The 16474-nt window shown below is 42.2% G+C and overlaps 2 protein-coding genes across 2 annotated transcripts; both read right to left on the reverse strand.

Annotated features, from left to right (window-relative positions):
* Nucleotides 1-210: 210 nt before the first annotated feature.
* Nucleotides 211-9799, reverse strand: LOC107706561 (forkhead box protein K2-like). Its single transcript, XM_016510315.1, has 10 exons — nt 9209-9799; nt 8122-8316; nt 7893-8034; nt 7614-7760; nt 6757-6950; nt 4821-5002; nt 3969-4214; nt 2521-2700; nt 816-1675; nt 211-544 (listed from the first exon to the last, which is right to left on the reverse strand). The coding sequence occupies exons 1-9, from the start codon at nt 9499-9501 to the stop codon at nt 1518-1520; spliced, it is 1737 nt and encodes a 578-aa protein (XP_016365801.1). The 5' UTR covers nt 9502-9799; the 3' UTR covers nt 211-544; nt 816-1517.
* Nucleotides 9800-10756: 957 nt separating this feature from the next.
* On the reverse strand, nt 10757-15165 carry LOC107706562 (WD repeat domain phosphoinositide-interacting protein 3-like). Its single transcript, XM_016510316.1, has 8 exons — nt 14947-15165; nt 14662-14749; nt 13508-13602; nt 13190-13380; nt 12939-13024; nt 12752-12853; nt 12511-12632; nt 10757-12359 (listed from the first exon to the last, which is right to left on the reverse strand). The coding sequence occupies exons 1-8, from the start codon at nt 15014-15016 to the stop codon at nt 12253-12255; spliced, it is 861 nt and encodes a 286-aa protein (XP_016365802.1). The 5' UTR covers nt 15017-15165; the 3' UTR covers nt 10757-12252.
* Between the last annotated feature and the right edge of the window lie 1309 nt (nt 15166-16474).

The following is a 16474-nucleotide window of genomic DNA, read 5'->3' on the forward strand; positions in this document are numbered from 1 at the left end:
TGTGGATCACGTACTATCTGTGAGACTCTTTCAGTTGTTTGAACAGAATAAAATAATATTAACAGGCAAAGAGACAACTTCAACACAAAGATAACGAACACAGCTAAAGACATCTGGAATATAAAAGCAAAAACAACGGGGAGGAAAGGAGATGTCAGACACAAAAGGTAAGTGCAGTAACGATCCCAACTGTATCAAATATTATTTTGCTTTTTCTCTTTCATCTTCTGCAGTCAGGGAACGAGTCAGATACAGCACATTTTCTCAACACATTCATGCAAGCTGATATATTTTAATAAAGTACAAATGGAAATATATCTATCTCATAGGTTATTGGTTAAAATATGAAAAAGAAGAGGATGCGAGTAAACATCGTTTTGATTTGATGTAATGGCAAATAACTCAAACCCTCAATAGTGTTTCTTTTTTTTTCTAAAAATAATAATAATAATAATAAAATAAAAATGAAGAAACTACATTCATTTCCATGACCACGAGTCCACGTCTTTAAAAATGAAAATAAAACGGAAAAACGCCAAGTGACCTCACATCAGCACTGCCCGTTTAGTGGACTATTTGTGCCACAAATAAGATCCTAAAGTACAAGTACGACAAAATACTGCCTCTCTGCTCCAGGCTGCATTAGGTAGTGGACGTGGTCGCTAGCTGCCGTGATACAGGAACAAACCTCCCCACGAGCAATCGCTCGTTTCCACACGTGTGAAGATGAAGCTGACATAAGGAGCAGGTTCACATTTTAAGAGCTGATCGGTGTTCAGTGATGTTTGGCCAGTCTTAGAAAAACGCCAAGTGACCTCACATCAGCACTGCCCGTTTAGTGGAGTATTTGTGCCACAAATAAGATCCTAAAGTACAAGTACGACAAAATACTGCCTCTCTGCTCCAGACTGCATTAGGTAGTGGACGTGGTCGCTAGCTGCCGTGATACAGGAACAAACCTCCCCACGAGCAATCGCTCGTTTCCACACGTGTGAAGATGAAGCTGACATAAGGAGCAGGTTCACATTTTAAGAGCTGATCGGTGTTCAGTGATGTTTGGCCAGTCTTTTCAGTCGAATGCAGCTGTTCAAGACCTCTGATTGGGAACAGGGCCATCGCGAGCACACATCTCACACACATGCGTCACAATTACAGTAATATTCATATTGGTCACTGGCCGGTCGTTTGTTCGGAAACACAAAGGAGGTTCGTCCCAGAGCTCACAGACGGAGACCTTCTCTGCTGGGTTACAGCCGCAAACCTAGGCATATAGGTAGGCTATATTAATATAGGTGTGTGCATATATCTGGGTATGTACCTATTCATGTAAAGGCCCACTGTCCCTCCTTCTCTCGATTCTAATCGCTCCTTCTCTCCAACATCCACTGACTTTCATCTCCGCTCACTATCTGGCACCTGGGATTCGTTAACAGGTGAAGGGGCTGCAGCAGGTGCGTGGCAGGCGGGGAGAAACAGAACATGGGTTGAGGTCAAAGGTCGTGACACGGCTGCCCTAGTCAGTGGCGCTGTGCTGGTGTCTCGGCGGTGATGGGGACGGCTCCGTCTTCAGTCTTGGCTCTTTTGGTGTTGGGCTCCGCTGGGTCTGGGTTCTGGCGTTTGGTCGGGAGAGACGCTGAGACTGAGGCGTGGGTCGCCAGCATGTGCAGAGGACTCGCTGGAAAACACCAGACGGATCACGTTACATGCGCTAAAGCAACGCTCGGGGGGCAAACTCTGTCACTAGAACATGTCATACATTCCCTCAGTTTGTAAAAACACAAATGTGCTGAGCGTGGAAGTTTGTGCTTTTATAAACTCATAACCATCTAGAGGAGTGTGGACCAGAAGCCTGAGAGCACCAGTGAAAAAGCAGCTTTATTCATGTGCAAACTGTCCTGACTGCCCTAACCCTAACCTAACTGTAATCTAACCTAACCTCAGCTAACCCTAACCTTACCGTAACCCACATTAAATCAGCCACCAGGGGCAGCATTTCATATCTTCAAAGCAGAGGCTCTTCATCCTGGTCCTGTTGACCCCTGCTCTGCACATGTCTCATGTGTCTTTTATTTAACACACCTGATTGAGATCATCAGCTCGTTAGGAGAGACTCCATCAAAGCCACAGGCTTTTTCCGATGGTAAGCACTAACGACCCTCACATCTCCTGATAATAAACCCATCTCTGAGCGCAGTGTCAGACACCAGGACCAGGATCCAAAACCACGGATTTAAAGGTAAAGATGTCTCTAATGAAATATACTAGTGCTGCTCAACTGCAGCAAAATCATAATTACAATTATTTTAATACTGAGATCATGATTATTTAGCAGGACGTGTGAGTGTAAAGGGGTGCGTTAGATGTGTAACTCAAGACAAAAATACGTCAACACTGTAGTTAAAAATAAGCAGCCAGCTCTAATCAATGTGCTAAGCTATGCCATATAAATTCTGATAAAAAGTTGTAGTTATAATGTGAATATGGAGAGATAAGTTGACAGCGCTGAGGCTGGTTCCTGACCCGTGTTGCTGACAGCAGTGACCACATGCGTCCCGTTCTGAGTGATGGCTTTGACAGGCAGCTGATGCTGGCCCACCGGAGCCTGCTGCAGGATAGTGACCGTCTGTACGGGGCAGGACTGCAGAACACGACCCGAGCCCAGAGAGCTGGCTGTGATAGCAGGCACCGGCTCCACTTTCACTGAGAAAAACATCATGAACAGCATTAAAGAGGAGCAATGATCCCTCTGATGACTGGTTATGTACATCCAGCGAGTCTTCCAGCCACAATAAACCCCTTCACGAGGATCCACAGGCTGGATATACATCATTACACGGCTACGTGCCACATAAATAAAGAACTGGGCGTGAAATATTGATTTGAATTAAATGAAGAAAAACCATTCAGCAAGCAGCTCTGAGCCAAGATGGACGAACAAATTCAGACCAGAGTCAGATCACGGATTACACCGCTCTTCACCAAATAAACAGATACATGGACAAGAAATACTGATTTTACTCAAAACTGTTCTTACCTTAAACCTTACAGAGTCAAATGAGACTACAGTATTACAGCACCATTAATACCAGTGGAGTCTGACTGAACAGAGAGCGAGTCTGCACTGAGGTATAGGCCTGTCACAATAACAACTTTTTGTTGTGCGATATATTGCCCCAGAAATAATTGCGATAAGCGATATTATTGTCATTTTAAAGACCATTTTATGCCACTGAATTTAAAATCATAATGTGACAGCATAATAATGCAAGAAGGCCTACACACTTCCAAATGACAACAAACTTTTAATTTTAAGAATATTTAGATCATGGAAAATAAGTATAAAAATATTAGATACCTTAAAGAAAAAAAGAAAAATGCACAAAGAACTTGTATAAAGATTTTTCCATCTACAGATTTTTCCCGGACCTTCTTTTCTCTGAAAATGAAGGCTGCACACTATTGCTGAGAAACACAAGCACTACTCAGCAGTCAGATGTCCGCATGCACAAAGGCACAGATCTCTGAACAAGGCCATATCTGCAGATTAACCTTTGTTTGTAGAAGCATTTTTTAAATTGAACGAGCACCGACTACACCACGTTATGTACGAGAAGCTGCAGAAGACACACACCTTTCAAAGTGGAATGCAAAAAACATGGTGGCATTAATTTAAGTAAATATAATGGGCGATATATTGCGTCACCAAAAATTATTGAGGTCATGTACATATATTGCGCGATAAGTCGATATATTGATTATTGCGACAGGCTTACTGAGGTACGACACACACGCTTCAGATACTCTAATGAGCGATCTATAATATATACAGCACTGCTATTGATGAGTCGTCATCAGGAAATATCAGAGCTCAGAATGTCACAACTGACCAATCAGAATCAAGTATTCCAGAGAGCCGTGTAATAAGATAAAATCATTCATATAATCAATATCCAGGTCTGCATGCTCACCTCTGAGCTCCTGGTGCTCTCCGTTCTGGTGTGGCTCTGCTTTAGCGATGCTGGACTGGACAAACCCCGGCTCTGCTGCAGACAGTCCGGTCACAGAAACAGCAGGGATCTGGTGCAGCACATGCAGCGTCTGCATCAGGGGCTGCTGGGAGCTGGGAGCGGACACGGCGTAGGTCACAGGTTTGATGGTCTGCGGTAGCTGCCGCTGAACTGTGATGAGAACCGGTTGGGTGTTGAGAGGCGAACCTGTGTGGGAACATACGTTATAAAGGACACTACATATTTATAGGCTCATGTATACTTCTGAGTGAACAACAGTAAATGTGAAGGTCCAGGTGTTGTTTTCAAATTAAACCACTAGCAAAAAAGGGAAGAAAAGACCATGTGTTTAAACTTTAAACACATGAGGGCTTCCATAATTTCTCATTAATTAATTTCCATGACTTTTCCAGGCATTTGTGACGAACCTGTGAACATACGTTATAAAGGACACTACATATTTATAGGCTCATGTATACTTCTGAGTGAACAACAGTAAAAGTGATGCTACAAGGCCCAGGTGTTGTTTTCAAATTAAACCACTAGCAAAAAAGGGAAGAAAAGACCATGTGTTTAAACTTTAAACACATGAGGGCTTCCATAATTTCTCATTAATTAATTTCCATGACTTTTCCAGGCATTTGTGATAACTGGATAAGGATGCTTCAGATTCGATTTGATTCAGACTGATTCAGCAGAGAATTAATCAGGCTGTTTTGTGAACACCGTTGTAGGCCTAATACTCCATAACAAATTTCCTATAGCTGTCTTTATTTCAGCAGAGGTTTAACTCGTGCATGAGGATGATCTTACCTGGAGCATTCTGAGCAATGACTGCTAGCTTGGGCTGAACGGCGTGAGCGTGAGCTGAGGCAGGCGTGGGCTCGGGGTCCACAGGAACAGGTGAGCCCTCTCTTGATAAGCTGTCTGGAGTCTGAACGCCGCTGGAGTGAGCTGACAGCACCCCCGTGTGGTTAGGAGAAGCTGGAGCGCTCCTGAGGCGCAGCGGGAACACAATCACATCAATCAACTCAAGTGACATTGTTCATGAAGGCCTGTTTGCTGAAAAGCATCCATTCATAGTCATGAACGTCTATCAGAGTAATTTAAGTCTGTTAATTACAAGCAAACAGTGACTAGTTCCATTTAGATCACTAAACCATCAATGAGACCATGATCCTATTTTAGTAGAGGTGTAACGATTCACTTGTTTTCTCGATGCATCGAACTTGAAACATGGACTTTTGAATCGTGAATCGTCGATTTCAGACTTTAATCGATTTAAAACGCTAAGAATCGAATGAATCGTGATTTCTATAGCAATTCAATGCTTTCAAAATATATACACATTAAATGACTACAAGCAGGAATTAATGGAGCGCTTGAACAGTGTTCGTGCCTCGCATCGCTCCTTCACGCGCTGCACTGTTTACTCCTGCAGTGACCGTCACAGGACTGCGCTCGTCTCACTGATGTGTGATCTCTGCTGAGGACTCGTGGCCAGTCATGCTAAAGTGAAGTAGTTTTACTTTTCTGTAGTTTTTCAGTGGCTCTCGGTCACACCGACGACATTACCCGAGCAGTCGAAGGCTGCGCATTTACTGCATGGACGGAGCAGAAATGTAAGTGTCTAAAGCATAAGCACAGTTCCATTGAATGATAAATGTTTTAACAATGTCCTTCAACCGAATGTACGAAGAACACTGTTAAAATAACCACAGCATTAACAACAACCTTGAAATAAGAGCGCGAGGTTCATCTGATAATCAGATGCATGAAAGTAGCGTTCGTTGCTAGCAAACAGACATCGGCGCGTTTTCTTTCAGAATCATCATTCGCCGATGGAGAGGAAAAGTTAAACACTATAGCATGTTATTTTATGAAAATGAGATACTGAAAGAAGTGATCTCGCGCTCATAGACGTGCAGGCTATATCTGCAGCTAATCTGAATAAAAAGCAGAATGAACTGATGAAACGTTAAGACAATAAACACAATAAATAAAAGATTACAAATGATTGATTGTCCAGCAGTGTATTTGATTTCTTATAGCAAATTAAGAGATAAGAAAATAATTACTTGTAAAAAAAATCATAAAACATACATACATAAAATTATTGTATTTGATATTTCTGTCACTTCTGAAATGATGGCTTAAGAGATAAGAAAATAATTACTATATACTATATAATAAAACATACATACATAACATTATTGTATTTGATATTTCTGTCACTTCTGAAATGATGGCTGCGCCCCTGGTGTGATAAAATATTAGCCTATACATAATACTTTTAAGGCTCTTTTTTTAAATCTTGGCTTACATAAATTTCTACATATGTCATGCCATAGCATTATTAAACTAGCATAACAATAGACAAAAGTGGGGTTTTTCTCTCTAACCATAAAGGCTGCTGTGTAATTTGCCCCCTGACGAAGCATTTAAAGAACTTAGGGGAAGCATTTAAATAATCCTGTGAATGCACTTAAAGAATGCAGAATCGAATCGTTAATCGAAATCGAATTTAATTGTGAATCGAATCGAATCGTTCTGAATTTGCAAAAATCGTTCTTGAATCGAAAACCTATGAATCGTGAATCGATTCGCTGTCTACCCAAAGATTCACAGCCCTATATTTTAGTAATAGTCAGGCTGGTGAAGTATAGGAATAGTTTAGCTAATAAATGATAGTTCTGTCTCCATTTCCTCAGCCTCATAGTAACAGCATGAGGAGAATATTAATGATCACCTGGATGAGAGCGGCCCGAGTGGAGTCCTGAAGCACGGCACGCCGCGAGGCCTGCGCTTACGGAAAGCTTGTTCGCTAAGCTTTCCTTCAGACGAGGGGTCTATCCTCCAGAAAGAGCCTTTGCCCGGCTCCTCTTGAGATCGGGGCACTTTGATAAAATAGCGGTTTAAGGACAGATTGTGACGAATCGAGTTCTGGGAGAGAAAAAAGCAAGGTTAACAGTTCGGCAACTGCTTTAAGCTGCAAATTCAATTTCATTTGACACTGTAACGAAGAAGCAGATTATAAACGAGACGATATGCACATCTACTTCCAGAGCGGGTTCAGGTTTATTGTGTATCGTGTTTACTCAGCCTCTGCCACTTCAGAGTTTGCTGTTGTGTCTGTCCCATCTTTCAATAACACGGTGGCAGCAAAACACACAAACATATGCCACACAAACTGTATTAGTCAGACTGAAACACTGGTTTCTAATGTTGAGATCCTTCAGAAGGATCTGCAGAGCTGTAGGTGCTACACACAATCTCAGCTCTCGGAGGATCAGAGAACTACGGCTTCACGTGGATCAGTGTGGATGATCATGTGTTGGTCAGTCTGACAGAACAAGTCTTTCATATCAAACACACAAAGAAAACCTGTGTTTTGGAAAGCTACTAACAAGAGCATGTTAAAAATTAAAAAAAAGATAATAATAATAATAATAATAATAATAATAATAAATAAAGTCTGGGCCTGCTCAATTCAGTGAGTTCACCTCGAGCACATACAAATACAACAGCACTGCAACAGACACTAAATACATTACATGACTCTAAACTGTAGACGCTGCACAAAGGAAAGAGCTGATTGACACTCACTTGCCAGCCCTTGTCTGCGGTCCTGTAATATGGATAATTCTTAGTAATGTGGGTATATATTCCATTCAGTGTTAGTTGTTTGTCAGGTGCCATTGTGACGGCCTGAACAATAAGCTGTGCATACGAGTAAGGAGGCTTGGAGTCATCCTGTTATAGACAAGAAAAGAGCATTGTGACAGGTTACTGCATCAGATCAGTTTCAGAAAAGTCCACAGGCAAAGTGACAAACGAGACATCATTGCTCTACACAGCAGCCTGCACTTTTAAAATATCTCCTACTTTTGGACTGTCTCCTCCAGACGCTTCCTTGTCATTTTCAGATTGTGAGTTTTCATTGATGAGATCAGCTGTGAGTCCACGACCCATCTTATAACTGGACAGTCCTGCTCCTCGGGGACTCGATGGACAGGAGTTAGCAGCGCTGAAGAAAATGACAAACAAAAAGTGCATAATAAAGGCCTTTGCAATAGAGGACACAAGGCTGTGAGATGAAGCAGAATGCGCTTACCTGAGTGTACCTGTGGGAGACGGGAGCGGGCTCATCAGGTGGGCGATGTTGTCTGGGATGTTGATGGTCAGCGGCGAGATCTGGACTTGCACTGCTTTCACAGGAGACTCCGGCGCGTTCCTGCGCTCTCGCTTGTCGCTGGACAAGGCAGTGAACGTAATTTTGATAGTGGTGCTGGGAAATCGGAAAGTGCACCTACAAAACAGAGAGAGAAGAACCACTTATGCACTGATGTTTATGGAGTAGCATATTGAAAATATCTACACAAATAAAAAGCAGAGATGTTGATACACACACCGGCCGGCAACAGAACACCGAAGGAGAGCCGGTTTATGTATGGACACCAGCGTGACCCGATTACACTTTTATCATCACAAATATATCCGAACCTCTGCCAACCCTTCATCACAATGAGCTTGCAGCGTGTCCTCGTTTCACATCATACTTAATGCATGTAAAAAAAATCATAATCTTTATGATTTGAGGCCAAGCTCATCTGATACAGACGCACCCCTCTGCAACAATAAAACAAGCACACAGCTTTACATCTCTCAGATGGAATATCAATAAAAGTAAAAGTATGTACCCAATGCAGCCTTTTTATAATGTACTCAAGGTCAAGAGACATTACAGACATGAACGCCACAGTCCCATAATCAAGCATTAGAGGGCATAAAAACATGAATTCTATTAGCCAGGCTATTATATCTGATTAACATTTCCGATCCTGTCATTTAATTAGTGGCTCCGGCACACGTCATATTTGATTAACTCGCTAGATGTGGGTCAACTGAGGGCATCAGGGACTGAAAGAACCCATATTGCTAATAATAACAGCGCCGCGGTCGCTCGCTATGCTGAATCCTGTAAGAATATGCCATTAATATCCTTCAGTGTCGCTAATGATGATGAAAGCAGAAGAACCCGAGCGAGGCGAGCGTTAGCTGCGACGCTAATCGACGCGCGTTAGTCGCGGTTGTCATAATCAACACGTGCTGCTCGCCAAACAAAACAAATACCGCGAGCGACGCAGACGCGTTCAGGCGGCGGCCGCTGCTCTAACTCCTGCCCACAGCCCTGAGCTTACATGCGGGGCAGCTGCAGAGGAGGAGCCCCCCGTCTCTGAAACACCCCGTCCACGAACACCCCGTTTTTGCCGAGGCATCGAAGGTAGAAATCTCCGCTTCCCGTTCCATCCTCGCCGGCGGAGAAAATCTCCAGGTGCCTCCGTGAAATGAAGCTCGAATGGCCCATGCTCACGTCCACGGAGCCTTGTGAGGAATTCCGTCCGATGGTGACCGAGCGCTTCTTCATCAGATACTCGAACTCTCGGCCCTCGAGCCGGGCGACGACCGAGCCTGACATCCCGCTCACCGCCATCTTTACTATTTCTCTTGATGGGGATTCAAGACTATCAAATTGAATGAGCAGACGGCAAATTGTCTGTCGGGAGCCCTGCTTGCAGAATTTAGAGGGGGGATCGAATCAAAGGATGAGAAATAAAAACGAAGGAATGTGCCAGTCCGAGGACAGCGGCTCCAGCCCACAGCCGCGACAGAGAGAATGAGAACACGATCAACTCTACCAAACAAACGCTGGAGGCGGGGCCGAGCTGATTGACAGCGGTAGCGACCAATGGCTCTGCGACTCAGGAGAAGAAAAACGGACTCCTCCAATCAGCAGTGAGACGAAGGAGTGTGTAGCGCCGGGGGTTGGTTGCACCGTGTGCGGTCTGACACGCATGGTGTTCTGCAAGAGAAGGACCGGCGATGCTACAGAATTTACCCAGGCATCTGCGCACAAAACACTACAGTGGTGCTTTTACCGAGGAACAGAATTCATGGCGATATGAGGATCACCTCTTCTCCACAGGACTTAGGTTGCCTTGGCAATGGTCGTGTGTGTAATTAAGTTATGCTTATGGGAACCAAAGCTGTTCATAACACCCGCTTTTACTGTGGATGCACATTACAGTCTGCTCTGGCTCAAAGGTGTCCGTGCTTTTGCAGTGAACTATGTGCTCTGCAGAGGGTGAACCAGCTCCAGAGTAATTATATTATATATCTATTAACTACACGCATCATAAACCCGTCTTTTTAGCCAAGTATCAGATATGGATGTGTCGTGTCATAATAATTCGACTGAATTTGCATTTAACTTTATCAGAATTTAATAAAAAAAATCTTTGTAAGTTGCTAATTATAACGCTTTAAGTTATTCAAACAGCGAATAAATTATAGTGAACGCGAGCAAAGAACATAATTGACTGACTTCAGTCTAGTTTTAGTTCCCAAAAAAAACAAAAACAACCTCCCATTATAATCAGTGCTGTCCCCTATAATAATCACATATATTAATAATATATAATCAGCTGTTCACTGTTTGATGAGTGAATCTCTTCAATCGTATGTTCATCTGAACGAAACTGCGGTGTTTCAGCGATGACTCATCTGGACGCTTCTGATTGGCCACTGCGTTCATAAACACAACGGAGTCGTGTGTGATTGGTTATAATGCGCAACGCTGTAAAAAGAAATTATGCGACATGAGCAGATCCAAATTGGATGTCGCTATCAACACTTTTCATTTAATTTCACTCACGACAGCCGTAATGGATTTAGTTTAATTGATTAAGGGCATTTTTGTCCCAAGCCCAGTGGCCAGGAGTAGCCTAAACTTTGCAGATGAGAAGTCATATAACATGGAAAATCAATGGATCATTTGAAGATGTTCTTCACCATACACTGTGAACAACAACTAGACATGCAAGCAACATCTACATCGTTGCCTTTGCCATGTTCATCACATTACACAACCATACACACACACATCCAAAAATAACCCCTAAAAGAGTCCTAAAACCACTTTCACACACATCTTTCCACCAAGAGAAGACTCCTCTCTAACACACATCAGCTGTGATTCACAGAGTCCTGGAGACCTGCATGAAAGAACAGCCATTCTTCAGTTTACAATCATCTTTAATTTGTCATATGATACTGAACTGTGTGGGCATCATCATCTTCATGAAATTATACGCATCACTTGCACGTTATCAATGACAAAAGCATCAAATGAGTAACAAAATAGCTTATAGATACATTTCAAAGAACGGTTAAAAGAATTTAGACAAAAACTTAAAAACACTGGGTTCTTCAGGTGCAAGACTGGGCACTTTGCCAGAATTTGAGCGCATTAGTCTGTAAAAGAGAAAGATACTGCAAAACTACATCAAGTGCTAATTCTACAGCTAATAAACAAAAAGATGCGGTTCGATGCATTCATCTGCAACCAGGTTTAAATAGTGTACAATTTACCTTACAATTAACCTCTTGTAAAGTATCAATGTGAGAAGGAAACAGGACTTTAGAGCTGATCAATTTATTTTAATCCATTAGGAGTGTAAAGAGACTAAATATGACGACACGATTCCTCGTTCCTCCCCTAATATGCTGTGTATGTGCGTCACGTCTCGTGTGATAGTACAGCGACTGAAGTAAAACTTTTACAAAGCACTGATTATATTCATTTGATTTTCTTAAAGCCAACAAAAAGATATTGCGTTACATGAAATGAGAAGCACACCTTTACACCATAAAACGTCTGTTTTGTTATACTAGTCTAAATACTATGTAGTTACATCATTTTCACCCGGTATCCTGCGTTCATACAGCAAGAGAAACAACGCTAACCCTAACGAAGAGTTTTCAAATACATCGTGTGAGTGATGTACATGTTTACACCCGCCGCTGCTCTCAATCACAGAGCCGATCCTTACACTAGACTCAGTTTTGTTAGTGGACAAAGAGAGTCGCTCTCGCTATCTGGACAAGGACATCCAAAGCTTAAAAAAATCCACGGAAGACCATTTAAAAAAATGTCGTCCTTTCAAAAAAAAAAGAAAAAGAAAAAAAAAGGTTTCCCTCTCGTCACTCCACAGAATGTGTTTTCTGCGGTCACAGTTTTTCAGTCATCTCTCGGCTTGTTGAAAGAAAGGTCTCTCCTGTTTGAGTCTAGAGAGCATTTAGAGGTTCTTTTGGTCTCTCCTCCATGTCTGTGTCGCGCTCATCTCCAAAACGCCACTCGAGTCCTTTGGAGATGTCAGGAAAGAAAGTGAAGTAGTGTCTACGCTCAGATCTTCTCGTCAGTCATTTCCAGGAACTGAGAGTAAACATCCCTCGAACACTCCCCTTTTTGGTTGAAGAGAAACTTGTAGTAGCTGCCATCAGCACAAATAGCTGGAGGAGGAAAGTTAGTCACTAAACAGTTCTGCTAGTCATATCGGTAAATGATTGTTTGATGATTCACAGCACATGCCTATGAGTGCAATATTTTTATAGTCGTTTTTAAAAATATGACCTAAGTGTGTTTCAATACGCTTCGCTCTACCTATGACAGCGTTGGGTTCTGTTCCAAAGGCACAGACGCAGGGGGAACCGGACTGGACCTGGAACTTGGAGAAACTCCATTTGGAGCTGAAATACTTGGGGAGAAAACTGGCCGACGCCAAGCTGTGGTACAAGAGAGGCGCACCGTAAACAACACTTACAATGAAATACAGAATATAAATGCCAGACAATAACAAAGTCGAGGATGTCTGCTAAAACCTTTAGTGTGCTTCAACACGAACCTGGACTGCTTGTTCCTTTTGGGATCCTCTGCAGCAAATATGTGGACTGTGCCGTGGTCACTCGAGACGCAGATAAGAGAGGCATCCTGGTTGAAATTGATGCTGAAATACAAACGTGCTCTTTTATAAATACACACATATTCCCCTTTAGAGTGATAGAATAGGACAGCATGCATGCAGTGCTCACCAGTATATATTGGCAGTTTGCGATCCTCTTCTGAGTTCCTGAATAAGATGACCTGCTGAGGTGTCAAATATTCTGATCAGGGTCCCCTAGACAGAAGACATGTTCTCCATTAGCCAACCGCTGACATATTGCTTGGCTATTAGATTAGCAAGCAGCGCTGCAATAATCAAACAGCTGTGTGTCACACACACGAGAGTAATAAAGAGTGAAGTGAGCAGGCGAGACTAAACCATCAGTGACGCTGAACTGACTTTTTCTGACGCCGTGGCTATCCGTGTGCCCTGCAGATTGAGCGCGATGCAGCACAGAGCTCCTTCGTGCGCAGGAATATCCACCGGCGGCTTCTCCGTGTTGGCCAGATCTACGATCTGAACGTGTCCGGAGTGAGTGGCTGGGAACGCTAGCAGGGAATTGTTGCTGTTTGGGCACAAGACACACAAACCTGCAGAGACGGCCAGAGTGAGCGTCAAGAAAACGGCTTTATATTTGTCCTGTCAAGTTCAGATTAACAGCACACGCTTGTGCTTCAGTATCTAAGAGCACGGATGAATCGCTACTGCACGACTTACCTTTAGGGTTATAGCATGTTTCAAAGACATGCAGCTGATGAGGATTGTGAGTAAACGTGAAGACTTTAATCATGGAATCCAGGACCACCACAATTCTGAAACACAAAACAAACCGGATGTAGCTGTTTGTTCTTTATAAGGAACTTGAGCGACTCTTTAATGTTTTCCTAACAAGAGACTAAGCACTAGTGTTGTCAGAAGGAAGCGACTCTTGACGGACGGTCCGTGTGTATTTGTGTGCGCTCTGAAGAGCTTCAAAGGTTTCTATTTTTAATGTTTTTGATGTGCTGCACGATGGTGCCAATCATAGACGCGTCTGACGTAACGAGGAGTCCAGGTAGTTTGCGGTCAGCGTGAGCTCACTGACTGGATTCTGCATCAGAACCAACGGAGAGCAGATGAGATGTCAGTAAGACTCATGCTGCAGTGATGATAATGTGAGAGTGCAGAACTCAGCGTAAAGTGATCGACATCTTGTGATCTTTGTGTCTATAATCCATTCACAATTTGAATAAAAGTTTTGTTCTTCATGCTGCAAAGATTACCAAAGGAGTGATAAATGCATTTAAATGCAGGAGTGAATCTGCAAAATGATTGTTAAACGAGTCACTCACGAAACTGACAGTAAAAGCCACAAGAGTGAAACGGTTACTTGAGTAGCTTTAATACGCATCTACTGTTACTAAAACAACTCTTTGTCCTATTAATTGTGATGTGATTTAGTTATTCATTTTATTACTGACTTTTAAAAGCAATATTTACTAAATATTTGAAATATTTGAAAGCCACTTGATAATGTTTTGATGTGTTTTTACTTATATATAAATATAGTTTCTGTTATGGTATCGAAATTGGTGCAGTACCATGACATTGTACTGGCTTTACTATTGTCAATGTCACAGCTTAACCCAAGCAGAAATTACAGCTACACTGTGCCAATATTTAAGATGAGGCTGCGAGAGTCATTTCTGCACACTGCATTTGTGATACTGGATCTTTGTTTGTTCTCTTGCAACTTTCAATATCAGTGCATGAAAATCATCTGCTAAAAAAAAAAAGATTTTTAAATATATCCTGAATAAGTTGTCAGATATGTTCAGAGTCAAATATAATTAAAGGAAGAATACAACTACAAGAACGTATGAGTTCAATACCTGTCACGGCGAAGCTTAACAGCTTTGACCTCCGTGGAAAACTCAATCTCGATCACAGTCTTTTTCTTGAGGTCATCCCAAATCATCACTAACACAAAGACAGGAAAGAAGCAAAAATGTGTTTTTACCGATTTACTTGCTGAAATAATTTAGCAGAGTTTTAATATGTGTCAACCGGATGCAAAATCCAGGAGAACCTGCATTAACGTGGTTTGCGATGTTCAAAACCTCAGCAAATTATTCCATGAAGCCATCAAACAAGTGCCATCTCAAAGACAAATATACCTTTATTGGGAGGGTACTTTGGTTTTTTCCCGCCTCCAACAAGCGCAAGATAATTGCATCGAAAAAGCATCTCCACGTGACCAACTCCTCCCTCAAGAAACTCTGAGAGTAAAGAGAATTAATGAGTCAACAGTTACGCAGTAAAGCAGGGATACTGTCTCTGATCCCAGAAACTCTGAATGGTGAAAGAATAACTCTTGCTAAACGCTAGTCCTTATGTTTCTAAAAGAGATGTTGACACTGACAGTAGTGGACTAGGTGTGTGTGTGTGTGTGTGTGAGAGAGAGCGAGAGAGAGAGAGAGTTGCAGAAAGCGCATCCTGTATGTATCCTTTATTTTATAAAAGCACAACGCTTTGTTGATATTGTGAGTGCACACAAATAAAAGTAGACCCTTTACAGTTCCGAGTGATGCATTATTGTTACCTTTATGAGCAATAATTACGTTATATTTTAAGTTGTTTCCAATGCAAGTGACCACGCCGGCGTCCTGTGAAGCGCTTTAGCTCTCCGCACAAACGCTTGGATATGAGTCTAACAGCGCACATTTATCTAGGTTAAACATTTAAACTAACATTGTGATATGCTTGAACTGTTTTATGTCTATAGATTTTATTTTAGTCAAGTCGTGATGATTTGAGAAGGCTGACATTACATACAAAACTGAACTATTTTAATAGCTGAAACAGTAGTGTAAGCTGTTTTGGGAGAAGGGGGGGAAAGACGGGCTCGGGTCGAACTCGGGCCAAGAATTCTGATGAGCATCTCGGGCCGGGGCCTATATTTGAGGCCCGTGCAGGGCTCTAATATTTTATAAAGACAAAAAGAGCGCTGGATGAGGTGATATTTATGCACAATCAGAGCAGGAAACAATGTCTTCTGTCAGTTGGCAACGACAAAGCAGCTTGTGAGCTTTTTATTACATGTGCAGCTTGTGTACTGCAAGTAAAGATGATTTATATCCAAAACATTATTAAAAACAGAGTATCAAAATATGTGCTGTGAGCCTGTGAACAGCTAGAGACGCACAGCAGACCGGGACTCTATGAGTTGCAGAGGCAGATTATTATTACTGGCACTGAATAAGAGCACCGTGGTGTGTGTTATGCTAGTGTTCACTTGAGGGCAACAATAATTAAACCACATTTATTTTTATTTTTTGTACAGACTTTAGTCTTTGCAACTTTACAGATCTTTATGCACCAAGAGCTTGTAACACTCCAAATAGAAATCGCATCATATGACCCCTTTAAAACACCAGGGAAAAAATCAGGAAACGGTGGTTGAATTATTTTGGTGACCCGGCAGAAATATTAAAAAGCTGTAAGCTTTCCTCTGTTATTGTATAGAAATGTGGAGGTGTTCTGAATTTAATCAGCTGTGAGTGTAAATGCTCAGTTCAGTAGCTTGTGTAATGCTGCTGTCTAGACTGATTTGATGAAGCGTCTAACCTTGCATAGATTTTGCACTGCTGGTGTTGACCATTTTGTTAAAGGGGTCATATGATGCGATTTCAATTGTTCCTTTCT

The sequence above is a fragment of the Sinocyclocheilus rhinocerous genome, unplaced genomic scaffold, assembly GCF_001515625.1.
Source record: "Sinocyclocheilus rhinocerous isolate Xijiao unplaced genomic scaffold, SAMN03320098_v1.1 scaffold3552, whole genome shotgun sequence".
NCBI classification, from domain to species: domain Eukaryota; kingdom Metazoa; phylum Chordata; class Actinopteri; order Cypriniformes; family Cyprinidae; genus Sinocyclocheilus; species Sinocyclocheilus rhinocerous.

What these genes read in the sequence shown, in the direction of transcription:
- LOC107706561 (XM_016510315.1), bottom strand. Translation starts at nt 9,501, where the DNA reads ATGGCGGTGAGCGGGATGTCAGGCTCGGTCGTCGCCCGGCTCGAGGGC. An exon ending in AGAGCACCAGGAGCTCAGAG is followed by an intron (nt 2,701 to 3,968) that starts GTGAGCATGCAG and finishes TGTTTTTCTCAG; the next exon opens with TGAAAGTGGAGCCGGTGCCT. An exon ending in CACTGCTGTCAGCAACACGG is followed by an intron (nt 1,676 to 2,520) that starts GTCAGGAACCAG and finishes GGTGTTTTCCAG; the next exon opens with CGAGTCCTCTGCACATGCTG.
- LOC107706562 (XM_016510316.1), bottom strand. Translation starts at nt 15,016, where the DNA reads ATGCTTTTTCGATGCAATTATCTTGCGCTTGTTGGAGGCGGGAAAAAA. An exon ending in GTTAAGCTTCGCCGTGACAG is followed by an intron (nt 13,603 to 14,661) that starts GTATTGAACTCA and finishes TTTGTGTTTCAG; the next exon opens with AATTGTGGTGGTCCTGGATT. An exon ending in CAAACTGCCAATATATACTG is followed by an intron (nt 12,854 to 12,938) that starts GTGAGCACTGCA and finishes TTTGTATTTCAG; the next exon opens with CATCAATTTCAACCAGGATG.